Source organism: Drosophila ficusphila, unplaced genomic scaffold, assembly GCF_018152265.1.
Source record: "Drosophila ficusphila isolate 14025-0441.05 unplaced genomic scaffold, ASM1815226v1 contig_198, whole genome shotgun sequence".
NCBI classification, from domain to species: Eukaryota; Metazoa; Arthropoda; class Insecta; order Diptera; family Drosophilidae; genus Drosophila; species Drosophila ficusphila.
The window spans coordinates 13,600,984-13,627,263 of record NW_025064092.1 but is presented as its reverse complement, the minus strand read 5'-3'; the positions used below and the strand labels follow the sequence as shown (position 1 = coordinate 13,627,263).

Here is a 26,280-nt window from a genome sequence, read left to right as displayed (position 1 = left end):
TTTAATTAACATTTTCCTAAGTTTTACTTTTAGTCTTTTTAGTAACTGTCTGCGCGCCTGTGTATTTTTGTGTGTCCCTGTGTGTTTGTGTGTGTTTGCCCCATCTCGTTCTCTCCGGGTGTTCCCTCTCTTTCTGGCAGTGACAGGCATTTTATGCGGGCAGAAACGGACCGAAAAGCTTACGAGTTGTTATGTTTACACATTCGGGCTTTTGCATCTGTGTTCGTAAATAGGATCGCACACACACACTCTGTCACACACACAAACACACACACACCCATTGGGCAATGTACATTTTAAAGTGCAGATAATTGCGCGTGTAGACAAAATGGATTTTCGACTATTTATGTGGTTATCCCAAACAGAATACTCAACCGTTTTCCACTTCGCAACCCTCGCTCACAGGGACGTGAACAATTGCTTTTCCTGCCGCTGGAAAACTGAGCCAACAAAAAATTGATTTTAATTGAAGCCCGATTGGAGGCGAGCCCGAAAATTAAACAAACAATTTGATGGGGCAGCGCTACAGACCGGTGAGGTTCAAATTTTTAGGAAGCGGCCTAATCAGAGGCTATTATAATGGAGTCTTTTTTCGTTAATGCAAAAGCACTAAAATATTTATGTATTTCATTTTCAGTTTGCATTCGTTTTCGATCTATTTCATTAGATACTGAAAATACAAAATAATGTGTTTTTACATTTAATAAGCTCGGGCATATATACTATATAAATAAATTAAGATTTTCTGCCACTTTCGGATTAAGAGTAAGCTGGTAAATGGAGCAACACTTCCTGACAATTTCAGGACACTTTCCCCGGGCTGAAAACCAATTCCAAATGACAGGACGACTCATGGACGGCAATTTCAAAGGGAATTTCAAATCGAGCCAGCCAACAATAACAGCAAAGGCAGCCGCATCATCGAGAACAACAAAAACAAATGGCAACAATTGCAATCATTTACATAAAAAACAATGCAAATAGAGTAAAATTAAGCAAATATAAATAAAATGCATTGCTCAAAAAACATCAACTGGAAAATGAAATGGAAACGTGTGCGCAACAACAAAGGGTATATCGATATATACATGTGTGTACGTACATATACATACGTATGATACGTATGTATGATATATAGATATTTAATGTGTGTGGGTACTATAATGAACATGTAGAAAATGAAATCAAATGCAATAAAATGCTCTGACATGTTGCGATATGTTACAGAGCCTTACCGGCGAGATAATAAAACAAAATGATATCAGGATGAAAATCATATGAAATTGAAATGAACCAAATTGCATTTTGCAACCTCTTCCAATCACACCGAATCGCCTACCAATTGCATATGTATTCCCCTTGATCTGCGTTGCATATATGCGGGTGCTCTAAGCCATAATGGCCTAATGACTTAATTTTTGGGCCAAAAGGCTTAACTAAAACAAGTCGTCCAGCTGTTAACGAATTATCCAATTCGAATTGCACTTTGCAAAAAGAATTTGCAAGCTACAAAATATTTTATGCATAAATACATTTTTTAAAGGCAACTAAAGATTTTTTTTGAACAGAAAGGATTACACTTCTTTGAATCACGTTAAGTTAAATGATAACAATAACTTTTAAATTTGATTTCCTGTGTAACAGCTAACCAAATGGCTACAGAATTTGGTGACAAAGACCACAAAAATAATAATGATTTTTACACATACAAAGGCAGTCAACAATTATTCATGCATTTCATGTATAAATTAGTCACTTCGAAATTCGAACACTGTAATAATAATCATGGAAATATACTACTCAAGGAGCTCGAGTATAAAATTAAAATTTAAAGTTAACAACGTCTTTTGAATAGCAAATGCAAGCACGACGATAAATTGAAATCAATGCTGAGCTTTTGTGGTTTTTCTTTCTTTTATCCGTATTCTTTAGTGAAAAATATAGGGGTATCGAATTCATGCATCCACATCCTTTGTTTATTCCACTTCTCTGGCGTTTTTCCTTCAATATCGCAGCACTTTATGTTGAACACAATAAATATTTACTTTCCGTCGAGAATGCGAACAAACAAACTTTATTTCTGGGTACCAGAGAATGACTACCATCCTTACTTAGCGGCCCTTTCTCCACAGCTTTCTACCGCCCCCTTGCTGCCCCACCCACTTTTCTTTCGTTCTTCATTGCCGCTTGACAATGTAAGCTCAAAAAATTTCATTTCCAAACAAACATACACCAACACGCGAGCACGTACGCACGTAAAAATACACACATAACGGTACATTAATTGATAATTGTTTTGTGCTCAAAAGAAATTAAAGGGTAGAAGCTGCCCTCCTTTCCTCTCCTCACTCCTTCCCCAGTTTCTTCCTTTTACCCTTTTCCCGTTATGCCCCATTACACTGCAGATGTATTGGGAAAACAAGAGGCAGACGGAAGTTAATAAAATGGAAGACGACAGCGGAGCACCTTTGCAGAGAAAAAACATCATTTAAAGGGATCACCCTTCTTTACCAAAATAAGTACAACTTTTTGACCGTTTGAGCTGAAATACAATGAACCAGTGCGAAATATCCTGTTGGAAAACTTAACTTTGTTAACACATGCAGATCTCAAAACAAGTTGGTGTTAGCTTGACTTTACAATTAAGCGTGAATTTAAAAATCGCTTACCTTCAACACCAGTTAAGATCCACAAAGTTTTTCACAGTGCACTTTATTTTGTATTTCCTAATACAATCTGCACAAACTCTATTTTTGCAGCTCTTCTTTTTTCTTTAACTTTTTGCGTTCACTGCTTGTTTCGGACATGTTATGGGTGCCACGCCACTTCGCCGCCTCGCGGGCAACTTAATTGAACGATTAGTTTTTGCACGTGGACCACGCCCACGGTAGCAGGTGCCGCCCACAAAGAGCCCCACCTTTGCGAATCTCGCGCTTCTTGCAGCACCTTAATTTTTGCTGTCCAACCTCGGTCACTATTTAATTTTATCTGCTTCGCTTCGGCTTTTATTTTCGTTTTTATCGCAACAGCAAACTATGTACTACAATTTGCCCAGCCCCTTTCCCACCAGTCCGAAACTCCCCTTCATCGACGCCACTGTGGGAGGAGACTGTAGTCGAAATGGAATGAAAAGGAGGAAGAAGTCAAATGCCAAAGCACTAAAAAGTCAAAAGGCCACAAAGAAGCAAAGACGACAACAAGTAATAGTAATGACAATCTACTGGTTGAGAAAGCGAGATAGCAAGCTAGGGTGGGGAAAGGAATAAATGAGAGTTGGGGGTGTTGCGAGAGAGGGAGAGCGGTAGAGAGCGGTAGATGGGCACAAAAGTTAAAATAAATAAAACAAAGCAAACGCATGAAATGACACAACGGAGACGATGAAAGTAGGGAGTTGAGTAAGCGGAAAAAGGGGAAGCCAGGGCGGAGTAACGCCTCCAAAACACGCCCGCACACCAAGCACCGCCAGCTGGGCGACAAAACGTGGCCAAACGACACGAGAACCCGCCTAAAAATGACAGCAAACGTGGCAAGATGTTGCCGTCAACAAATTACACAGAGAATAAAAATTGGATTTATCAAAAATGAGAAATAGGTTCCTTAGGCGTAATTCTATAATAACAAGTAAACATGTTCAGTTAAAAATAAATAACTGTAATGGTAAAAATATAATTTATTCTGATTAAATAAAGTGAAACATTCAATCTTACCAATTGTCCCAACGCAGAAGGCTGCTAAAACTGGAGCGTTAAATAGTAGAGGGTGGCAGTGGGCGGACGAGTTTTGGGGAAGTGTGTGGCTGTGGAGGAGGTTGGGTGTTGTATTGTGCTGGGTGGCGCCGGCAGCAACAACAGATAATTTAAAGCAACACGGCAGTGCCGACTCGACCGGAGTTCTGCGATTCCCGGATTCTCGACCCGCTGTGCCTCCAAGTAGCTGAATGGCAACTGTTGATAATGATGATGGAGATTCCGTCGACACGCTCTCGCCACGGGATACAGTGAAGCCCGGGGACAGGAACTGGGGAAACCTTTTTTCTGGGACAAGCCTGCGAAAAATTGTAATTGCAATTGCTCCTTACCTTTCACTTCTCTCTGCAAAATGCGTTTATTGATATTTATTCCTTTTTGGATTCGGTTGTAATTAATGGATAATTCTTTATCTTTTAGCTGCTGCCCGTTTGCGTTCTTCAACCTTATGGATAGCAACAAAATGCATTTTAAGCTTTTTAATAGGTTTAACAGAATTAATCGAAACAACATAAATTTCCCAAACCCCCAAAATTAAATTACTGTTCTCAGTTCCGGGAATATCCTGGCTTTGCGCACTTCCTGGTACGCTTCATTAGATCTTAAATATAATGACAAAGTGACCTCCTATTTGGTCAGTCGTAAATCCTTTGTCCCGATGTTGCGGCTGCGACTTTCTGCTGTTGATTTAAATGTTGATGCAACTGTGGGCGAACTGTGGGCTTCTTGAGGTCGCCGCATACGCACACGCGCGTGAATGAAAAGGCACAGGTGGGTGGTGGAATGTGGGTGGTTGGGAGGCGTTTTGGGTGGCTCACTGGCTCCCACTGTGGGAGGTTGGGTGGTTAGGTGGCTCAGTGGTGCGCGAATCGCTGTCTTGTCTCGCTGTCACTGTGTGTATGTTTATATACAAACACACGCGGTAATTAATTTTATTTAATTTTCGACGACAATTCAAGCGACAAGAGCAAGAGCAGCCAAAAAGCCGTCAGAGAAATGGAAAAAATAAAAATTGTAGGTGGGTGAAGCGGCGTGGCTGCTGTGGCACAGGAAAAAACAAGTTAACAAAATGTCAACAGTAAGAGAAAAGCCGGCTAAAATGACCAACTCAGTCAAAGAAGGCGGACAATGCCAGAAATTAAAATGACCCATTGCTGACCATTTTTCGCCTGCTCTCCATGTTTCACACGCTGTCCTGCACAGAGGAAATACTAACTGTACCCCGATAATTATTATTATTTGCATACCAGGATTTTAGAAATTGGAAAAATACAACTTTTTGCAAATTTTGTACCCCTGACAATTTTTTTGAGTCAATTTTTATCACTTTTTTAAGAAAAAACTTTCATAAATCATTCAAAATTCTTTTTTTTTTTTGATGGGAAAGGTATTTACTTTCATTTATCAAGCCCCTTCAAAATGTTGCATACCGGGGAAATGTTTCGAAATTGGGAAACTCATTTTTTGGCAACAAAATGATGAACTTTTTGGCACCGTGTGTCAGCAAAGACAGCAAAGGCAAGTGACTGTCTGTTGTCCTTGTTCCTCCGTCCGTGTCCTTTTGGTCCGTGCAGGGGGCACATAATTATCGGCCACATCAGCCGCAGACGACAGGACTTTGACTTTTAGAGGGAGAGCGAAATTGGCGAAACGTAACGAAACGAAGTAAGAAAACAAGTTTAACTTAATTGTCAACATTGTGCCATGCGGACACAAACAGCGACAGCAAGGACAATGGAAGGATGTGGCAGGATATGGGGGAGGGCTAGCGAAGAAAGCTGGCCAAAAGAGCACAAAAAGCTGCTGCGAGAACAAGCCAAAGTTGAATACCAAAACGGAAGGGCATAAAGTAACGGCACTAATGATGGAGCACGCCATCTTTGTAAAAATGGAGCGGGAAAGAGCCCCCTCTCTCATTGGGAGTGAAGGGAAGGTTCACATAACAGAAAAAGCGAACTAAAAAAAAAACTAACGAAATGTTTTAAAAGAATTACATTGCTGTTTACAAATCAAGAGAGTTTATTCATTAAACGCTTTAACACTAATTTAATCTAAGAATGCAATCAAATTGTACTCGCACCTTCTATTTTATTTTCATTTCCCCATTCAAAAATTGTCACCTTTATGGCACGTTAATTTTTCCAACTCGAGATGCAAAGAGTACAATCAAATGGCAGCGTGCTAATGAGACTCCAAACAAGCACCGGCGCCATTAACCCATGCCACCCCCACCGAAAAACGCATGCCAGCACGCGTCCGTAACACCCGAAAGAAAAGGCAGCGAACACAAAACGGAAAACAAAACAAACAGCTAACAAGTAGCGTGCCGTGGTAATAAAATTTAAAAGCGTGATTATTTTCAAGAAGGCTTAAGAAATATGCATAAATGGTGGGGAAGTTCTGTGGAGGGGTTAAAATAAGAGGATTTACAAAGCTTTCAGCACAGACTAATTATGATTTGTGGCGGCTAAAAGCTAATTGCAACTGATTTAGCTTTGGCTTAAAAAAATGGAGAATAAGAAAAATCCCGCTTGCGCACAGGGACTAGTTTGAATTTGAATTTTTGAAAGTATCAGAGTGGCTATCGATAACATTTGTGGAAAAAAAAACGGAGAGAACTAGTTCATCAGTGTGTGCACAACCAGTGTTAATGTATTGTATATTAGAAAATAAAATTATTGTTTTTAAAAATATTTAAACATATATTTATGGCAGTCGCTCACTTTTATTACTACCTATAAATTGTATTTCAGAAATAAACTGATTCGGGATTATTCGAAGAGCAATCGGTATTTTCCCATCTCTAGCTCGGGATATAATCAACACACGGATTTTATTTTTGTGGATTTGGATAGGATCGGCGGATTGCAATACAGTCAAGATGGGCGATGTGGACAAGTGGATAGAGATGGTGAAGGAGTGCAAGTACCTGCCGGAGAACGAGCTCAAGAAGCTCTGCGAGATGGTGTGCGACATTCTGCTGGAGGAGACGAACATCCTGCCTGTGAGCACGCCCGTTACCGTTTGCGGCGACATCCACGGCCAGGTGAGCCCAATACTGCGCCTTATCTTGATCCCAAAGTAATCCTCGTAACGTTTCCCAATCAGTTCTACGACCTGGAGCAGTTGTTCCGTACAGGAGGCCAAGTGCCCGACACCAACTACATATTCATGGGCGACTTCGTGGATCGGGGCTACTACTCACTGGAGACCTTCACCAGATTGTTGACCCTCAAGGCCCGGTACCCCAGCCGGATCACCCTGCTGCGGGGCAACCACGAGACGCGCCAGATCACCAAGGTGTACGGATTCTTCGACGAGTGCTTCAGCAAGTACGGGAACGCCAACGGATGGAAGTACTGTTGCAAGGTTTTCGATCTGCTCACAATCGCCGCCGTAAGTTGCTCCACCAAATGAGACAATCAACGATATGTAATCCCTGTCTCTTGATCGCAGATCATTGACGAGGAGGTCCTGTGCGTGCACGGCGGCCTCAGTCCCGAGATCATTACCCTCGACCAGATCCGGACGATCGAGCGGAACGGTGAGATCCCGTACAAAGGCGCCTTTTGCGACATGGTTTGGTCCGATCCCGAGGACATGGAGTACTGGGGCCAGAGTCCGCGCGGCGCCGGCTGGCTGTTCGGCCACAACGTGACCAAGGACTTCATGGCCATCAACAACCTGGACCTGATCTGCCGGGCGCACCAGCTGGTCAACGAGGGCATCAAGTACATGTTCGAGGGCAAGCTGGTAACCGTGTGGTCGGCACCGAACTACTGCTACCGCTGCGGGAACGTGGCAGCCATCCTAAGCTTCGAGACGGCGCAGCAGAGGCAGACGAAGATCTTCCTGGCGGTCCCGGACGCCGAGCGGGTGATACCCAAGCAGAACACCACCCCCTACTTCCTCTAATGCGAGGCGAGCCCCGTGTGATACGATACGATACCATATACCGATCCAAATACGATCCGCCCACTGAATCGGCATCGTGGCAAATTATTATGTACGCTTGTGGACCAGCTGAGGGCAGCCTTCGCCTGATCCATTTGTCCACCTCTAAACGCCTTTAAGTAAAACATACACACACAAAATACCAGAACTCTCAAACACAGAAAACACACACACCTGTAATATTCGGCCCTTTTGTATGGCAAACACATATCTATTTAGTAAGCTCAACGTTTAACCTTTTGTTATTTGTTTTCGGCAAGTCAAAGTGCAACACCTATAATAGAATGAAAGTATATATTTGATTTGTTTAGGAAGAATATCCAAGTATTGTATTTACTGAGAATGGATGCTGAAGCAGCTAGAGACATTTACAGAAGCATGCCTTTATATAATTCACTATATTTTGTATTCCAAACTTATTTATTTCTGTGAAAACACACACGAACTATATATTTTGTACATTTTGTATTAATAATGCTTTGATGAAAATAAGTGGCACAAGAACTACGAAAAACCAAATGTGTGATCCCGATCAAAACGATACGATTAAAACAAAAAAGACAATTTTGAAATGCGTTTGTCGAAAATCAATGGAGATTGAAATCCATTTTTAGTTTGCTTGGGGAAGGAAATGCTGTCCAAGTTTATAGATGGGTGTCCATTTTTTATCTCTTTCACTTTTGTGATGCCGCATTTAAGGAGGCAGCAATAAGTACAACAAATTCTGGGAACCCAGTTAATGAAAACAACTATATTTCTTACATAAATATGTTTTATTTCGTTTCGTTCATGAATCATCTCTCTGTTTTGCAATAACAACAACTATTTATATCGTTTTTGCATTACCCCACAGCGCCATTTCATTATTCTAGAATCCAATTCAAAAACAATATGTATAACTACAAGACTCTCTAATAGAGGGAAAATAAGAGACGTTCGCTTTCTAGTGGGGCTTGTAATATAATTCACCTCAACTTGCTTTCTATGGCACCCGGCCATGTTCACAGTGTGTATACGTCTGTATTCGGGGTCAACGATCGTTAAAAAAAATTAAATAATCCTCACATTGTGTAAAATAGGTAGGAAATAAAATAATGGTCAACAACAACAATAATTTGTTTTAACGAAACAGAATAAAGAGGTGCCAATCATGCGTTTACATAAAAATAGGAAAAAACTGAGAGTTTGTCAACGTAGTCAATTACTGTTTTTGTAGTCGTTTGGTTGTTTGCTTTTCCTTGATTTCTATGTTTTCCCATTTTCTGATTATTGGTTATCAACCCTTGCGGATTCGTGAGTCAAGTTTAAAGCTTCTGATCGCATTGGATGCCCCGTCTGTCCTCCACTCTTCCCCCTCCTACTGCGGTGATATATAGTTATGCTCGAAGATGTCCAGCTCGTTCTGTATGTAGTTGGCTTTGTTGCGGAGCAGCTTCAGTTGCTTCTGGTTCGCCTCCAGGATGTTGAGCTGCGAGTCGAGCGTCTTCAGCTCGTCGTTCATGTCCGTGGTGGCGGTGTCAACGGTGCGGCACAAACGGGCAAAGGTGCTCGAAAGCTCCCTGGAGTGGAAGGATCGTGTTGTGTTTGAGCGGTTCAGGACAGTTCCGCAATCAATATACTCACTGCTGAACTTGGTGGCTGCAATTCGCCGAGGTGAGGTCGACGATCATCTTGAGCTTCTTGGTGGCATGGCGAACGTACTGCGATTTGAAGGTGCGCTCCTTGGCGGAATTGGTCCACGACAGGCGCTCGTACAGGTAGATGCAGCCGTAAAGGGCGCCAACGCCCACCAACACGCGCCATCCGATCGTTTTCAGCATCTGCAAGTGATGAGTTTTCAGCACATAGCTATTGAAGAGCACCTGCTTGGGCATTCGTAAGCACAAGAGGCGTTGAACAGACGTCAGGAGCAGCGAAACTTACGATGCCAGCGACGACGAGGCCGCCAACAGTGCCCTGGGATCCAATCGAGGACACCGCGAAGCGGGAGATCAGCGACAGCTGTTCGGGCGTGATGCCAGCCACTCCGGGCGTGGGCAGCAGGCAGACGGGAGTCGCCTCCACGGGCGTAGTGGCGGGCGTCGAAACGCTGTGCTGTAGGGAGGAGAAGGCAGAGTTTGAGTTAGGAATGGAGCTGGCACAATCATCGTTCCCCAACGCACCCCAATACTGCTCTGTCGGTTGACCAGCGCCGGTTGGCCCTTCTTGCTGCGCTCGCGCACCTTGCCGGTGAAGCGCTGGATCATCGCCGCAATGCCCCAGCTGAACTTGAACTCCAGATCCTCCTGAAAGTCGGCGCAGAGGTTCTGGCAGTTAAGCGAGTACAGCATCTCGAAGGGCTGGGTGCGCACGACCATCTTGGTGCTGGTGGCCAGCAGCTGTTCGTTGGGCACCAGGGCGTGCATGCGGTCGGTCATCTCCGTCTGGGCGGACTCCACGTTCATGGCCAGCGCCATGGAGAGGCGGGCACGCAGGTTGCTGCCCAGGCCGCTCTCCACGTGGGCATTCAGCTCCTTCTTGTAGATGTTGAGAACCAGACGCTCCGGATGGAAGGGCATGTTGAACTCGTCGATGAGAACGCCGAGACGCCAGATCTCCTCGTTGAGAGCCTTCGACACCTTTTCCTCGACCTCCTCCACCATATTGTGGATCTTCATCTTCATCTCCCGGGTGACCTGCATCATCTGCGTCTCCGTGCCCTGGATGCGTTCGGTGAGCAGGTTCTTCTGGTCCTGCTTCAGGTTGCGGAATATGGTGATCCGTTCGTAAATGTTGTCCAGCATCGATTTCATGTCCCCGGAAACACTCTTGCCCCGCGAACTGTGCTGCTGGAACTTGGTTTTCACGGCACTCTGCGAGATGCACTCCTCGAACTTGCGCTCGAAGTCCTGGAACTCGAAGTAGCGGATCTGGAATCCCTCGGCAATCGCACCCATGTGCGGCGGATTGCCCTTGGCCTCCTCGATGCGCGCCTGCAGCGTTTCCCTGGCGGAAACAAAGAACACCCTTTCGGCGGCCTCCTTCTCGTTGCTCACCTTCAGCTCCTTGGTGAGGAAATCGATGCAGCGCTCCGTGTGCTGGGACTTGACCTATGAAATTACCAAAACAAGCCATTGTAACTACCGATTATAGCTATCAGGACGATCAGGACAACCAAGAAGGCAAGAAGGGGGAGTAAACAAGGATATTCACGAGCGGATGGGGTTTACGGGGACCAAGCAAGCTCATTCATTACCTTAGCCAGTTCCTGGCGTTGATTACAGTGGGTAGTTGGTTGTTTGATTGATAGATTGGTTGATTGGGTAATAAACGAAAATAAAAGACAGACATCAACACAGAGACAACGGGCATACAAGAGATTTGAGAGATGGCAATGATTTGATCGCGCCCAGTATTAATGCTACCAAAACCGTGATTTTGTGGGCATGAATACCTAGCCTTGCCAAATAAAGGAAATACTGGTTCTGGTAAAGACTTTTGACCGACTTAAGGGGCTTCCTGGAAGACCTTACCGACTCCTGGCACTCGGGCTCATTGGCCGAGGCGTCCCAGCGATTGTTCAGGATAAAGATGTTGGGCTTGCTCAGCTTCTGCGAGACGGTGTGAAAGAACTGTTTCTCGGCACGCGTCATCGTGGACTCTGCATTGAGGACCAGTACAAAGACATCGGCGTTGAGGCAATGATTGTCGATCCAGTCGTCCAGGTTGGCGGACACATCCACGCCGGGTGAGTCTACAAAGACAACGTCATCGCGTAGCAGGCTGCAGCGTTCCCGTGGCCAAAAGATGCGCACCAAGCTGCTCTCGCAGAGCTTCTCCTGGCACAGGGCGTTCGCCAGTTGCTTGATGTTCTGCGATTGGAATTAGGGCAAATTAGTCGAAACATTTTTCTATAAGTGATCTGAAGACACAGGACTTACCACCACATTGAGTTTCTCGTCGGATCCCTCCTTCATGAGATACGCCTCGCCGCCGTTGCTGCCCTCCACTTGGCAAAAGCAATTGGTGGTGTGTCCAATGCCGCTCGGCAGGATCTTCTCGCGCAGCATGGCATTAATCACGGAGCTCTTGCCGTTGGAGGTGCGCCCAAAGAAGGCCACCTTCATGTGATCCCGCTGCAGGACCTCGCGAATCGCGGCCACCTTGTACACATAGCTCTCGAACAGCTCTCGCTCCGCCTTGTCCACGATCTCCGCCTCCGCATGCAAGGCTGGAAGGGTTGAAAAAATTAGTTGGGGTGTTATTTTTGCGCCATTCTACACACCATTGATGAACGTGGTCGTCTCATGCACGTACTCCTCGATCTCCCCGTAAATGTCGTTGATCTTCTTCTTGGCGCGCACAAAGATCTGGAGTGGAGATTTGTCGTTGGATTGATAGAGCCGCGATTCCGGGAGCAGATTGGCGGCCGTCGTCGAACCCGACGGTTGCAGCGATGAGTTCAGTCGCGAGAGCGGGGATCCCGGTCCGGATTTGTCCACCGTGTCCGTCGACGAGGAGTGACGGTCGTCGTCGTCGGTGGGGCCCGTTTGCCCGGTCACCAGCGAGATGGTGCGGTTCAAGTAGGCCGCCATTTCGGGATCCGGTTCAAGATTTGGTGGGTTTTGCAGTTGGTTTGGGGAAGAAGAGAATTGCGATACAAAACAAAAGGTATGCAGCCTAGGGATTCGGTTTCTTCCTCCACCAAAAACTCAAAACTCAAATATCTTAGTTTCTTGTGTAATTTGCCTTTTGTGGGTCTTGCTCAAAAATCAACGTCACAAAACTGAAACGAAATTAAATGAAAAATTATGACACCAAAGGCAAAACGAAAGGAAAAACGTAATGAATGATACAGTGCACTCTCGAAAGGGTTAATATCTTTTAAAATATATATAAAGTAAAATTGCTTAAGTGATTACATTTCGTCATTTGGTAAAATCCTTAAATCATCGTGAGGGAGTTCACAGAACACGAAATATTTTATATGTAGTTTCGGGTATTGAATTTTTTTTTTTGCTGCCTTAGAACATGTGTTTTATCTGACAAGAGTTTGGGAGACTTTTTCGAACGTGCACTGTATATTGCAAAAATGAAAATACCGCAACGCAAATCGCACACACACATACAAGTGGTCCAATTGCGCTGCAACAAATACAGGCCAAAATTAATATAATCTAATGTTTTTTTTGTTACTTTTTGACAGTTTACATTTGTGTGCGTAAATCGAATTGATAATGTTTAATCCCCCTCTCGCTCCATCATGCTACACCAACTAACCTGATTATTGCCACTCTCGCTCATATTTGTATTTGTTATATATTTTTATTTATTTTCCTCTCCGGTTTTTTGTTGTTGCTTCTGAGCTTCTGAGTTTTTACATGCAAATGCGTGGAAGGCGGTGCTTAAATATCCAATAACCGTTCATTTCCCCCGCGCGGCCGTCCAAATTCAGTTCCTGGCGCTAATCAAGCTTTTAATGCGGCAATTCGACAAAATTTAGTTAATAATTTTTTTTAAAATGCACATGATGTAACGTCAAGTGTGACCAACTATCGATTTTTTCTGGCTTAAATTCAGACGCGTTGATACTTTTAAGCGTTCTCCCTGCTTAAGCATATATCGATATATATTTAAAAACGGCAATCGCTTAACTTTTTAAGGGTCACATCGCAGACATTCCAGTAAGCCAAAAAGTAACGGTGCCTTTCCCGCTCCAACTAAAATCGAAATGTCATTGCAACCTTTGTGGTCTTGTGTCCTTTTTCCTGTTTTTTTCTGCGTTTTGTGTTTATAATATGAGTATCGAGGACGAGAGCTTTCCCTCAGACGAGCTCTTTGACCAGCTAAACAATTTGAGTAGTTTGGGCACTAGGAACACTTGGTTTTCGGAGCACCATCAGCCGGCCGCCTTCGAGCGGAATCCGGCGCCATTTTTGGATATCTGCTACACGGATGCGGATGGCGATGTGGATGTGGCCAACAAGAGCGACAAAACGTGTGTAAGTGATCCTGTGGGTCGCGATCAGGAGGATGAGTTGGATGATCCCGATGAAGGTGAGCGGTCACATAACTTGCAAAAAAAAATCCATAAATGTATCGAGCTACAATTGTTTAATTTCTAAAGTTGATGGCTGCCATGGGGTCGGGGAAAAAGCTCCATTGGGCAGCGCACGAAGCAGCAAGGCGGTGTCCTACCAGGACATCCACTCGGCGTACACGAAACGCCGTTACAAGCACGTGAAAAGCAAGGTGCGCCAGTACATAGCGGATATTGATGCCCAGGATCAAAAGAGGCGAAATGCGTCGGCTTCCGGATTCCAGAGGCATAGTTCCATGCCGGAATACCTGACGCCCAATTCCCGGCGGGTCGATGCCGGTGAACGTTTTAAACTGGATAACTCCCACTACAACTACAACTGTAACTCCAACTCCAATTCGAATTACAATTCGAACTCCACATCCAGCTGCAGTTATGAGAGATTGCTGGCCGAGGTCGAGGTGCTGCAGCAGGAGAAGGAGAGCCTGCAGCAGGACAAGGAGACCCTTCAGACGTACAAGGACCAGTTGCAATTCCGCCTAGACGAGAAGATAGGGGAAATGCTTAGTATGAAGTTTAACTATGATGCACTGCGGTCGGAGCTTAGCGACTGTCAGCAGAAACTAAGGCGGCACCAGAGTCACTCGCTAAGGTCCTTGAACTTCTGGCCGCCGGCGGGCATTGACCAGGCCACCCAAACAGATCCCTTCTCCGCCGTAAATACAGTGGCCACTCCTGGCGATCTGACTTACAACAGCAGCGATGGCTCCATCGAGATGGTTCTGCTTAGTGCAGCGCCCACCGTTCGAATCCCTCAAAATCCCGGCCAGTCCAAGTTGGCAATTCCACCTAAGTCCTTGGACTTCAGCAACGACAGCACTGAAGCAGATGCCAGTGGAAACGGTAAGGGTCGGGGACACTAGAACAAAATCAGAACTACAGCACGACTTTCTTACCATTGTTTCCTTTTCTTTAAAGGGGACACTCGTGGAGGCTCCTCGTCACTGGCACTGGTCAGAAGAGATCCGGCGCCGAATAGCTCCGAAACAAGTCAGCCGAGCAGCAACGACTCGGCCATCGAATGCGAGGGTCATGAGGAGGAGAGGCCCTCGTCCAGGCAGTGGGTGCACCGCGAGGGCATCTACTACTTTGACAAGCGTCACAACCGGGTCATCGAGGTGCTGGGCATCAACCTTAGCCAGGATACGAGTCAAAACCAGAGCATCAACGACAGCCAGGCGCACCTGCTCATCCAATCGATGACGCAGTCGCAAATCCAAGCCCAAGTCCATGGCAGAACAAGAAGGACCACCCTCGGCAGTCGGATGCTCCGCCTTCTGGGGCCCTGCGTTCGCTGCAAAAATGGCGATCAACTAAACGCCAGCACTTCCACATTCACAGTGGGACTGCCGCTAACCCAGATGGGGGAGTTCATTGATCCGAGGAACCAGCGATAGTTCGCCATACTTTATTTATTTATTTTTTTGTATTTTCATTTTCTTGTTATTTTATGTAGTGAGCAGTTTTATTGCCCCGGTATTCAGTTAACCAACAGTATGTGCATGTGTAACCTAATAAATATTTTTAAAACTGCTAATTTTAATACTTTTAGTTATCCGAAATGGCTCGATTTGCCTCCAAAATAAGTAACTTTCAAATTGTGTTGTATGAGAAATGTTAAATTTATTTTATTCCGAGTATACTTGCTTATTTTAACAATAAATTTGCACATTTCCAGTTATATTAAAAAAGAATCTGGTGACATCTGGCCCTTGAGCCCCGAATTATTTAATTTCACTTTGTGGGGAATGCGAAATTATATTAAGATTTCACCTATTGAAATGATGTGACTAGTCCGTGCGTCATTTGGAGGTTTGGTCACACCGGTGTTGCCAGTGCAACTTCAGTCACTCTGGCAGTTTGCTCGATTGCTCGATTTTCGGCACTCGCGTCACCTTTCGTCGACTTTTCGCACCCTTTCGCTCTGAAAATGGAGACACGCTCTTCGATTCAAGTTTGCTAAGGTTTATTTTGAGTTTGCTTTCCCGAATACACTTGCACGGCAATGAACGAACGCTTTTGCAGCTCCTCCTCCAAACTGGGGGAGTTGGCAATAACTACTCTCTATGCGTTATATTATTTATTGTTCTGTTTTTTTATTGAGTTTTTTAAATGTTTTTGTTGGTTTCTTTACACTTGTTTTTGTTTGTATTGTATTTCTCGTTTGTATCTTGTTTGCGTAATAAATTATAGTTAAATTAAAAGTAAACTGTTATCCAGTTAGTAATTTTTCAGGGTTTCAGGCGAGGTGCTGGTGGGTCATTTGGGGCACTGCGGGGGATACAGCATTAAGGTCTTGGTTAGTCGATCGGCTAAGATGAAAACATAACAAACTAAAAAAAAGTGGGAGTGGGAGTGGGAGGTTCGTGGGGGGTTGGGTGGTGTTCGGATGGGGGGAAATGCTGAACATAAACAATAGGCGCAAACGATTTTCTCTCTCTGCCTGTCCCTATATATATAGTCAATCAATATATATAGCTTATACAATTAATTCAGTGGTTGCTTGTTGGTATCTTTTCGTTAATTATTTTACTACTAAAAATAAGTTTTCTGCCTTATTACCAACTTATTGTTTTGCGGTTGCAGTGTGTTGCAGTTTTCTTCTGGTTTTTCCTATTGGTTCGTATTTGGTTGCAGTTCTCCTCAACTAAACATCGTATCCAACTCTCTCTCAATATCAGCGTCGTCAAATCGATATCCAATCCCAATATAATTCAATCCAATCCAATCTAATCGAATCCCTCTCTCTCTCTCTCTCTCTCTCGTCCCTCGTCTATTACAATCTACAGGCTCTGCATCCTTCATTGAACTCCAGCTACTCCAGCTACTCCGGCTACTCCAGCTCCTGCCGCTCCCCAACCGGTCGCTCGTCCAGAGGCTTACTTCTGGACCATCTTGACCAGCAGATCGGTGGAGAAGGACTTGGGGCGCTCGATGGGCAGGCCGAGGGCGCGGTCCCAGACGAGGGAGGCGAGGACGCCGAGGGCGCGGGAGACGCCGAACAGCACAGTGTAGTAGTTCATCTCCTTCATGCCGTAGTACTGCAGCAGGACTCCGGAGTGGGCGTCTACGTTGGGCCAGGGGTTCTTCACCTTGCCGGTCTCGGTGAGGATCGGGGGCACCACCTTGTAGATCTTGGACACCAGCTGGAACGTCTCGTCATCGGGCAGGTGCTTCAGGGCGAACTCGCGCTGGCAGGTGTAGCGGGGATCGGTCTTGCGGAGCACGGCATGTCCGTAGCCGGGAACCACCTGAAAGGTACGCAAATCGTACGAAATCATTATAATCACGATCAGATTCTCCGTATTCGATACATTCCATAACTATTCGGAATTCTATCACAGTGAATTTTGAATCTACATATTACTATTCTTATTGAAATGCAACGTAATAATTATTAAAATATAGCTATAAGAGTTTTCAATCAAAGAACAAAAATGGATCTGGTCCACAAGCAGACTCTTTAAGGCGTATCTAAAAATACAATATTATTCCTCCAACAGAACTGCTCGCAACAACATATATATTATATATATATATATATATATATATAATATATATCAGCCAAGTGGATGGCCATTATTCTTGTTTTGAATGTTTTCTAGTACGTGCATCTGAATACATACATACATATGTGTATGTATTGTATTTTTTGAATATTTGGATTCGCTCACCTGTCCGGACTTGAGGGTCTTCCAGATGTACTCCTTGAGCTGCTCCTCCGAGGGGTTGTTGCCAGCCTCCTTCTGCAGCTTGCGCAGCCACACGAGCACCTCCTGGTTGGCCAGGCCGTGCAGGGGACCAGCGAGACCGTTGAGGCCGGCGGCGAAGGACAGGTAGGGATCGCTGAGTGCGGAGCCCACCAGGTGAACGGTGTGGGCCGACACGTTGCCGCCCTCGTGGTCGCTGTGGATGGTCAGGTAGAGACGCATCAGCTCGGTGAAGGGGGCGTTGTCGTAGCCCAGCATCTTCACAAAGTTGGCCGACCAATCCAGGTTGGAGTCGATCGAGCGGGAGCCCTTGCCGCCGCGATAGGTGTTGCAGTAGATGGTGGCGGCGACGACGGGCAGCTTGGCGATCAGGTCCATGCTGTCCTCGTAGACGTACTCCCAGTACTTGCTCTTGTGCACACCATCGGAGTAGGCCTTGGCGAACTTGCTGTCGTGGTTCAGCGCGGTGACGGCGGCGGCGAACTGCGACATCGGATGGAGAGTGGTGGGCATGTTGTTCAGCATGGTGACCACGTGCTGGGGCAGGGCGGCGCGGTCGGCCCACTCGCGGGAGAGTTGCTGCACCTGGGACTTGGTGGGCACCTCGCCGGTCAGCAGCAGCCAGAAGAGACCCTCGGGCAGGGGCTCGGTGCCGCCGTCGGCTGCGGGCAGGACCTGTTGGCACTCGGGAATGGAGAGGCCGCGGAAGCGGATGCCCTCGTCCGCATCCAGCACCGAGGTCTCGGTGACCAGGGCCTTGATGCCGCGCATGCCGCCGTACATCATGTCGATGGTGGTCTCGCCCATCTTGGTGGCGCCATGCTGCTTGCGGAAGTTCTTCACGCGCTCCTGCTCCTGGGGCACCTTGGCGGCCAGCACGTCGCGCAGGCTGCGTCCATCGGCGGCGATCATGCGCACATAGGCTCCCACATTTGGCAGTTTCTGCAATTGGTCGAAGGTGAGACATTCGAGTGAGTTTGGGGCTTCCTCTTGGGGGACTTTCGATGTGGAATATGGAAAGTTGGTGAATCACATGATGGGGATATCACTTTGTTGTGGGGGACTTTTTGTTCGGTTTTACAAGCTTGTTTTTTATCGAAGAAACCCAGTTTGCTGGTTATTTTGAGTGTGTAATTAAATGGGCAGTTATTTTGAGGTGCCCCGATCAGCGGACCAGCTGAACTATTTTCTGTTCCAATTGCTGTTCTCTGTTCAAATAAACGATCCCAAACAAATAATCACTAAAGATAACATTCAATAATGCGTATTGAGTCTTGAAGAAAATTTTGATAGCCTGGCTTAACAAAGAAGGCAGTTTAAATAGCGATTAGAATATGGGTTTCTTAAGCAAAGCATTTAATCTGTAAATAATAACTGTTCAAAACGATTTGAGCTTATTCAGGGAAAAACAAAACAACGTTTAACTTTTAAACTGTCCTAAGGAAGTTGCCGAATAAATCAGAGTCTCACCGCATAAATCACGGTACATTTGACATATGTAAGCCCCCAAAGCACAAAAACGAAAACAAATCCCGCTAATTTGCTTAGCCAACTGACAACTACAACTAACAAGCACTTCCGAATCGAATGTTATCGATTGCAATCGGCTGTTTTTTTGTTTTCTGTCCGTCATTGAGCGGCGCTTTCAAGTACAAGGCGAAACGCATATAAATAAATAATACCCCGTCTGTGCGAGAGTCTGAGCTCCGGCGATCTGATAAAGCTGCACTCAGCACTCGGCACTCGACATTCGCACGTTATGTCAACATTAATGTCGTGACTCAACGACGAACTAGTTCCCCGGCTCAACGAACTGTGTGTGTGGCACAAACAGCTGCCGGCATTTAATTCAATCCAACTTAATTTGAGGTTCAACGAACCGCCCACAACACCTGCCAACCACCAAGTCGCGTCAATATTTTTTTGCTTTTTTCGGAAGTCTTTTGGTGGGAGATCCGAACACGCAAAAAATACAAATCGAAAAAAAAAACATAGGCTTGTATCACCTAAAAGGGTTTAAACAACTTTGAATATTATTCACTTCTTAGGGTTTTAAATCTCGAGAGAAAGTGACTACACACACATACATTTTGAACACTCTAATTTGAAACCCAAATTGGCAGCCCCCTCTGGAAACGCCACTGGTGATCTATGCCACGCGTTGGCATTTTGTCAAACAAAACGAAACGGAATGGAAATGGAATTCCGAGCTGCGTTTGGAGCCCGAGAGTCCAATTTCAATACCGATCCGCTGCTCGGCGAGCGCAAAGTGCGATTTGCTTTTGATTGACAGCCGGAGGAGCACCGTCGTTTCCCCAACAAAAAAAAAAAAAAAACCCAGCCACAATACCCCTCGTGTTTTTTTTTACTCTGCTGCGCGGCCAGTGGGTCAACAAATTCAATTACCCAAGTGAACTTGTGGCGCCGCCTCCAAATTGAATTGCATGATTTGCGGACCATTTGATTGCGACCGGTTTCCCCGCAGCATAAAGCTCCGATTTCATTGATAAAAGAAAGAGCAACGTTTTAGCCAGCATGACGTGCATATTAATGGCCGATAATAGAGGAGTAGCGTACCGACAAACAGGTTGATATCGGTCTAAAAGGAAGAAGGCGGGTGGCCGCGTCGGTTGCCAACCGCAAATGTCGCTTTTCGTTACCACAAAAGCAGCACTGGGCGAAAGAAATTGCTCGGGTGAATAGGAAAATTACTACTTGACAAGTAGACTCAAAAACAATCTCAAATCACTTTAACATATCCCCAATTTTCTGCAGTGTAGTAGTTAGTAGTGTGACATCGGAAACCGAAGAAAAGGTGAAAAACGTCGTTTTGTTGCCGGTGCAAACCGCAAAGAAAAATACCACACTGCCGTCGAAGAAAATGCTAATTGAGCTGTCAGGTGTGCGGTTTGTATCGCTGGGAGAAAGGCTTGCATAACAGCTCCAATCGAAGCGAAACCTAATGACCACGCATCACTGTATCTTATCGCTATGCTTTATTTCATTATTGTTTTTTTTTTTCGGGGGGTACTTCAAATGGGCCTTAAGTTCTGCCTTAGCCGAGAAGAGCATACTACATTTGTATACAATTGGAGGGGCTCATTATCTGGCGCAGAGGCGAGCGTTCATCTGCTGATAAGCAGAAACCCCCGAGTTGGCAAGCGTTCCAAATGAATTTCAAGGTCTCACGCGCCGGCAATTATCGCATGTCTAACTAGTCGCCTAGTCGCAGTTGCGTTGTCATCAAGGAAGAGATTTGATTTGGGGTCGCGTGTTTCCCGCCGACCGAAGACTTCCTTTCGCCGCCCCAGACAATCCTCATCTGGATCGAACGATCCCAGTGCTCGAATTATGCAATCAACACAAGTATTTATAGCTCATAATAAAAGTTTCCTATTGCGAAAATGGCGGACCTTGGAAAAGCCGGGAAAGCCTCGAGAACCAAACAGCAGAGTTGTCATCGAGGTGAGCCGCCGGTGACCCCGACAGTGGAGATGGAATCGAGTGTTCTCACACACCCAGACTACAGTGATCCCTTGAACCGCAAGCTTAGTTGAGTTTGCGAACTGAGATTAAATTTAATAGTAGCATTTATGATCGGAGATCTGTTCCATATTCAGATTACACAAGGGAATATATAATATATATGAAGCAACAATGGGCTTGCACTTGCAATTAACGCCATGCAACGATAAAAGTTTCAATTTCGGAGCGATCACTGTAGTTCAATTGCACGGCATTTGAATGATCGTCACGAAAACTGTTTGATCTCGCGGTAAATGGGGATTGCAGGGGGCAGGGGGATTGGTGGGGTGGTGGATCTCAGAACCTTGGGCTCTCCTTGCCTCGCGTGACGTTTTCAATTCGGTTTGATGATTTCTGCTATTAGAGAACGCTTGTCAGTTGTCTAATAATTGCAGCAGCAGCAGCGCCGTTCAACTCTGTCCAAGTTAATCGTCTTAATTAAGTTTAGTGCGCTATTCGCTGTTCTCTATACATCCCCCCCCTCCCCCCTCCTTTTATATTGTATCTGCCGCCACAGACGCCGAAAGTAAGTACACATCACACAATCGCATCGCATTGAAAGTGCCGCGTGACGTAATCCCGTTCGGATCGGATCAGTTGAACAAACTTCAGACTGTTCAGGCTGTTCAGAATGTTGTTGCCGGGTGGGATTTTTCGCCTTTAGTCATTTACGAGCTGTAAAACTCTGACTAAGTCCAAGATCATAACGAGGCTTTGGCGGGAAGTTGAGAGGAATGTATCGTAAACAGTAATTCATTTGCATGTTCCTTTTTTTCCCTCCTGCTGCCCAATAAATCACTCAGATATAGATACATTTGTATCTCAGATATAGACACATTTTGTATCTTTTTGGCCCATCCATTAGCCCGCCTTGGCGTACTGTGCTTATGTGTGTTTTTCTGGCGACAAATTTGCGAGTTGATCCCTGCTCAATTGCGCATTGCGAAATCGCCTAAATATAAACACAAATATTTGGCTCTTTTTTTATCACGAGCGAACTGAAACTGATTGAGTTAACACCTTATATTCCCAACCGACCAACCGACCAACCAACTGGGGGGCTTTGCGTGTCGGCGCTATCAGCTATATACGTATGGCGACGTCTACCGATCATGTGCCCAGCGCAAATTTGTCACGCTTATCAGCCCAGAATCGAGGGGGCTATAGTCAGTGGGCGGGGCACTGCGGATCGAGGCGGCTATAACTGAAGAATGAGACAAATGATGCACGAGCAGAAACCATCGACGTGCAGTGTCTGCTGATTTCCTCACCGACTTTAGATTATTTTAAAAATATGATATAATAATGCAGCACTATTAGGAGCAATGCAATGCTGTATTTTAACCCATTAGAGTAGGGCAATTACAATGCATTCATTACGGTTAGGCAATGACAAGGTGACATTTTTACTGACCAGATTAAATTGCATAATACTTAGATTAAAATACATACTTTATTGTAAATTGCGGCACTGCGGTCGTAAGTGAATATGTAAATTAAACAGCATTAAATGTTGGTACTGCTGATAGCAGACAAAATTATTTTATCAAATGTTTCACACAATGTGAAAATTTGCTTAATAAAATGTACGTTGAAGAGAAAAACCGTAGTAGATAACGGCAAACATAATTCAGTCGATAAGAAATAGTATTAAATGGCGTTTTATTAATTATTTATTACTCCGACAATAAATTTTGGATGGTAAAAGGTTTTGACTTAAACAGAATTTATTACGATTGATATGGTTTCGTTAATGTGTGCATTTATGTAATCCTCTCTTGCGGGCAAAACCAAGTGGTGGGTGGAAGTTTTCACCTCACACGCCCCCATCGGTGGGAGGATTTACGCCCCCTTCTTTATCTCGGGGTCCTCAAACTTTCCATGACGCCCGCTAATGGCGTTATCTTGCGCATAACTAGAACTCGGGATTGGTGGTAATCCAGGTGGAAAAGGTCCACTTGAGCTTTGTCCCACCGGTCATAAAATCCCGATTTAGATTCCCTAATCAAAAAATAAAAACGAGCTGCGGCCGTAAAACTTAATATACAAATGTGTATGCCGCGTATAAATTATGCATTTGCTCTTATGCAATCGCTTGATCATCTGTTTACATTTCCGTTTATTTTTTTGTGCGACTCTATAGAGAAGTACTCTCTTAACTTTCTACTCTCTTTCAGTTTGCTTTAAAAAAAAAAAAAAACTATCTTTTTTTTGCCAAAGGGCCGCAAGCGTTACGTAAGAATCGTCACGATTTGTGACGTATTAGCGGAGGGGCGATAAAAAATTTCGCGTGTTGCCATTTCGTCAAGGTACGTCAAAGGCAAATAAAACAACAGTAGTTTTATTTTGCTAAAATATCAAACAAAAAAAAATGCTAATTGATTGCCCAAAATTACCAAAAACTAAGAGTAGGCAACAAACAAATTACTTATACCCGTGTTTAGTCTAACATTTATAGCATTAAAAAAAATTTAATAAAATAAACCGCCTCTGCCGCCGACGTCAGCGATGTTTTTTTTTTTTTTTTTTGGCAATCTGCCAGCGTCTGCAGAACAGGATGAAGAAGAATCTGGAGAGTGTGCATAACATTTCGCAAATCTACACCGAAAAAAACGTACTTCAACATAAACAAACAAAAATGTATTTTGACGAATTTGCTAACAATTTGTTTAGAATTCATTTAGGACATTTTTATAAGAATAAGTGTTTTTTCGCTAAGAGAATGTTGAACTGAATTTATCAGATACAAATCATGTCAAAATGACTGAAAGATTTTTATACATTTTGAATTAGAATTTTTTTTCGTGTACCTATTATCCAACACAGGATAAAGAAAAGGAAAAACACCCCCGAAAAGCCAAAAGGAGGCTCGTCCTGCGAGCCCTTTTTTTTGTGTGTGTGTGTTTGTTGGTGGTATTGATTTTTCAATTATCATAGCGCAGTTTTTGCTGTTTCGCTCATGTTTTTTTTAGCATTATGCAATCTATACACTTGCAGATGTGCATAGCCGGTGGGCGTTGGGTGGGTGGGCGTGCTCCTCCTCCTTTTGCTTTAAGGTCATTCGGCGGACACTTCTTCGTTTGAAAGAAAGAGATAGTGTATCTTTTTTTGGTAACAAAAACAACAATATGACACGCACGGAAACGGAACAAAAGAGAGAAAAAGTACTCTTTGTTTTCCCCTCTCTCTATATCTTACTCTCTTTCCCGCGCTCTGCGCCGTGGCATTTGTATTTGTTTTTGTTGTTGTAAATTTACAAGAATCAGGCCAACAAAATTTTCAAGCCGGGTTTTGTGGAAATTTTCCAAACTCTACAACAACAATTTGGGCGGCCCGTAAAGATGAGTTCGTTAAACCCCCAATACAAGAAAGAAATTTATTTATAGAGGCATTTCGATGTTGCCAAAAAAAAAATAGCTAGGCGAATTTCATTTGGCGATTATGTAATGTATTAGAACAATCACATAGCCCACACACATACTGAGTAGCACTTATCATTTGCCAGCAACAATGAAGAGAGTAAAGTTTCTTAATCGCAAGCACATGGCTGGAAATTCTTCTTTTTATTCCAGCGCGACGTGCGTGGAAGAAGAAGAGACCCTAAAGGAAGGAGTTGTAGGAGTATGATAAAAAAAAAAAAACAAAAAACAAAAGGCGACACACTTTACGATCGTTTCTAAAAGGGAACTCGGTGGAAAATTGTTTAAGTGGGATCCGCAAGGAAGTCACAGGAATGAAATTATACACCGGGAAAAATTAAGATAGACTTACCTGTGCCTCGGACAATTTGCGTGCGGAAATGCGATAGAGCGACATGGCAATGCGATTACGTACGGCTGCGAGTAGAAGAAAAACACTTTCGCCTTGGCTGAAAATCCCTCTCGCACTGAAAAAACACACACACACAGAAAAAAATTGCCTTTCCTTTTTCTGGAAGTGTTCTTATTTTTGGGGCTCTCGGCGAATTTCTTTCTCGTCTAGCAGCTGCGCGGCAACTGAAACCGCCCGCTCATGGTAGAATAAGTATAAGGTAGTCTCGACGGATCCGTCAGTACATTATTGCACACTACATGAGTGCGAGTGAAAGGGTGTTTTCGCGTAAGTGCGAAAGAAACCGGAATAGATTTCGTGGACTTAGTCAATCATCCCACCATCGGTTGTTATCTTTGAATGTTTGTCAAACTCGTCCGCTAGAGGCGCTTTTTCAATCTGAGTAACAGAAACTTTTTATGAAATAACGTTTTCCAAAACAATTTATAACTTTTTCCCAAACGGCTAAACAGATAACAAGGTTTTCCCAAGCGGGTATCAGGGGAAAACGACTTCGCAAACGGATTAATTCTCTGAGAGAGCCCAATCGGGGATGGGTTACACTAAAGGAGTGGGCTTCGGGCTCGCTGCTACGGCACCTAACCACCCGCACTTGGCAATAATTTAATAGCTTAACCATTTTCTAAACTGTTTCTGTTGAAATAAAACCAAGTTTCACATTTGCTGCCACAGTTTACATATTTTCATTCATAACTCTTTGAAACCATTTCCCTACAGCTATGAATCCCTCGCTGATGATGATTTGATTTTGTTCAAAACCGATAACGTTAACGATACAATTTCGATTTCCGACTAAGACGGCGGAGGAACCGCGTGGGCGGTCCATTTGAAAAACTCACTTGCTCATCTTGCTGCGTGTCAGGTATTCCCTCAAAAGATTCTGGATTTGATGGTTGTGGCTGCTCCTGCTCTTGTTCCCTTAGTTGCATAGAAATCTCGTCTTCCTGTTTAGATCGTATACGGTGGAGACCAAAGGGTTTGTTTTCCCAAATTGACTTTTTGGCCATAAAACGACGTTGCCGAAAACAATGCCTTGTAAAAGCGCTTAAAAGGCGTACTAAACACATACTTAATATAATAAAATATTTTCTTTGATTTGCCTTAAATTTTTAAGGGAACACGAAAACAAGTTATGTATAATTTGAGTTATTTTGACAGGTAACTCATTGAACTAGAGAATCTTAAAACTCTATTTAAACACTTTACAATATTGAAAATATGAATTGGGGGTTTTAGTTTCATTCAATAAACTAAAAGCCCATAAAATCAGTTTTTATGCTGATAAATAAGTCGACTTTGAATTTAAAAAATGTTTTGCCAAATTTCTGGAAACATCGATAGTATCGGAACATCATCGATTGTATTACAGTTCAATGCTCCGGTCACACTGCCCTGGTGTTATGCAAAAACGTCATTTTTTTGACATTAAATTTCG

The 26,280-nt window shown here is 44.3% G+C and overlaps 4 protein-coding genes and 1 long non-coding RNA gene across 8 annotated transcripts in view; 2 read left to right on the top strand and 3 right to left on the bottom strand.

Moving 5' to 3' along the window:
- The window catches only part of LOC108097060, a 34,922-nt gene extending 31,804 nt beyond the window's left edge, over positions 1-3,118 (bottom strand). Inside the window, exon 1 of one of the 2 annotated variants that reach the window (XR_001771756.2) lies at positions 2,670-3,118. This is a non-coding gene — a long non-coding RNA (uncharacterized LOC108097060). Of the gene's footprint in view, positions 1-2,045; positions 2,084-2,669 lie in introns of those variants that run through there. The other variant, XR_001771757.2, reaches the window with a different exon arrangement.
- A 3,411-nt stretch (positions 3,119-6,529) lies between these two features.
- Positions 6,530-8,272, top strand: LOC108097167 (serine/threonine-protein phosphatase 6 catalytic subunit). The gene is made up of 3 exons (XM_017199301.2): positions 6,530-6,792; positions 6,855-7,142; positions 7,203-8,272. Exons 1-3 carry the CDS (start codon positions 6,628-6,630, stop codon positions 7,659-7,661), a joined length of 912 nt encoding a protein of 303 aa, XP_017054790.1. The 5' UTR covers positions 6,530-6,627; the 3' UTR covers positions 7,662-8,272.
- Positions 8,273-8,454: 182 nt separating this feature from the next.
- Positions 8,455-13,244, bottom strand: LOC108097164 (transmembrane GTPase Marf). 2 transcript variants are annotated; one of them, XM_017199296.2, is made up of 9 exons: positions 12,960-13,244; positions 11,965-12,465; positions 11,621-11,910; positions 11,213-11,551; positions 10,936-10,947; positions 9,863-10,789; positions 9,624-9,794; positions 9,324-9,520; positions 8,455-9,259 (listed from the first exon to the last, which is right to left on the bottom strand). In XM_017199296.2, the coding sequence occupies exons 2-9, from the start codon at positions 12,272-12,274 to the stop codon at positions 9,058-9,060; spliced, it is 2,448 nt and encodes an 815-aa protein (XP_017054785.1). In that variant the 5' UTR covers positions 12,275-12,465; positions 12,960-13,244; the 3' UTR covers positions 8,455-9,057. The 2 variants fall into 2 exon arrangements, with proteins under 2 accessions (XP_017054785.1, XP_017054786.1); XM_017199297.2 differs by lacking the exon at positions 10,936-10,947.
- A 101-nt stretch (positions 13,245-13,345) lies between these two features.
- On the top strand, positions 13,346-15,460 carry LOC108097166 (protein swallow). The gene is made up of 3 exons (XM_017199300.2): positions 13,346-13,736; positions 13,807-14,622; positions 14,698-15,460. The coding sequence occupies exons 1-3, from the start codon at positions 13,478-13,480 to the stop codon at positions 15,174-15,176; spliced, it is 1,554 nt and encodes a 517-aa protein (XP_017054789.1). The 5' UTR covers positions 13,346-13,477; the 3' UTR covers positions 15,177-15,460.
- Positions 15,461-15,728: 268 nt separating this feature from the next.
- On the bottom strand, positions 15,729-25,927 carry LOC108097165 (probable citrate synthase, mitochondrial). Of its 2 annotated transcripts, none has more exons than XM_017199298.1 (3): positions 25,685-25,927; positions 17,454-18,431; positions 15,729-17,030 (listed from the first exon to the last, which is right to left on the bottom strand). In XM_017199298.1, the coding sequence occupies exons 1-3, from the start codon at positions 25,910-25,912 to the stop codon at positions 16,659-16,661; spliced, it is 1,578 nt and encodes a 525-aa protein (XP_017054787.1). In that variant the 5' UTR covers positions 25,913-25,927; the 3' UTR covers positions 15,729-16,658. The 2 variants fall into 2 exon arrangements, with proteins under 2 accessions (XP_017054787.1, XP_017054788.1); XM_017199299.2 differs by lacking the exon at positions 25,685-25,927 and adding an exon at positions 24,786-25,033.
- Positions 25,928-26,280: the final 353 nt, after the last annotated feature.

What these genes read in the sequence shown, in the direction of transcription:
- LOC108097167 (XM_017199301.2), top strand. Translation starts at nt 6,628, where the DNA reads ATGGGCGATGTGGACAAGTGGATAGAGATGGTGAAGGAGTGCAAGTAC. An exon ending in GCGGCGACATCCACGGCCAG is followed by an intron (nt 6,793 to 6,854) that starts GTGAGCCCAATA and finishes TTTCCCAATCAG; the next exon opens with TTCTACGACCTGGAGCAGTT. An exon ending in ATCTGCTCACAATCGCCGCC is followed by an intron (nt 7,143 to 7,202) that starts GTAAGTTGCTCC and finishes TCTTGATCGCAG; the next exon opens with ATCATTGACGAGGAGGTCCT.
- LOC108097164 (XM_017199296.2), bottom strand. Translation starts at nt 12,274, where the DNA reads ATGGCGGCCTACTTGAACCGCACCATCTCGCTGGTGACCGGGCAAACG. An exon ending in ACGAGAAACTCAATGTGGTG is followed by an intron (nt 11,552 to 11,620) that starts GTAAGTCCTGTG and finishes TTCCAATCGCAG; the next exon opens with AACATCAAGCAACTGGCGAA. An exon ending in ACCGACAGAGCAGTATTGGG is followed by an intron (nt 9,795 to 9,862) that starts GTGCGTTGGGGA and finishes TCCTCCCTACAG; the next exon opens with CACAGCGTTTCGACGCCCGC.
- LOC108097166 (XM_017199300.2), top strand. Translation starts at nt 13,478, where the DNA reads ATGAGTATCGAGGACGAGAGCTTTCCCTCAGACGAGCTCTTTGACCAG. An exon ending in GTTGGATGATCCCGATGAAG is followed by an intron (nt 13,737 to 13,806) that starts GTGAGCGGTCAC and finishes TAATTTCTAAAG; the next exon opens with TTGATGGCTGCCATGGGGTC. An exon ending in AGCAGATGCCAGTGGAAACG is followed by an intron (nt 14,623 to 14,697) that starts GTAAGGGTCGGG and finishes TTTTCTTTAAAG; the next exon opens with GGGACACTCGTGGAGGCTCC.
- LOC108097165 (XM_017199298.1), bottom strand. Translation starts at nt 25,912, where the DNA reads ATGTGTTTAGTACGCCTTTTAAGCGCTTTTACAAGGCATTGTTTTCGG. An exon ending in ACACGCAGCAAGATGAGCAA is followed by an intron (nt 18,432 to 25,684) that starts GTGAGTTTTTCA and finishes GACCAATTGCAG; the next exon opens with AAACTGCCAAATGTGGGAGC. An exon ending in AGACCCTCAAGTCCGGACAG is followed by an intron (nt 17,031 to 17,453) that starts GTGAGCGAATCC and finishes CGTACCTTTCAG; the next exon opens with GTGGTTCCCGGCTACGGACA.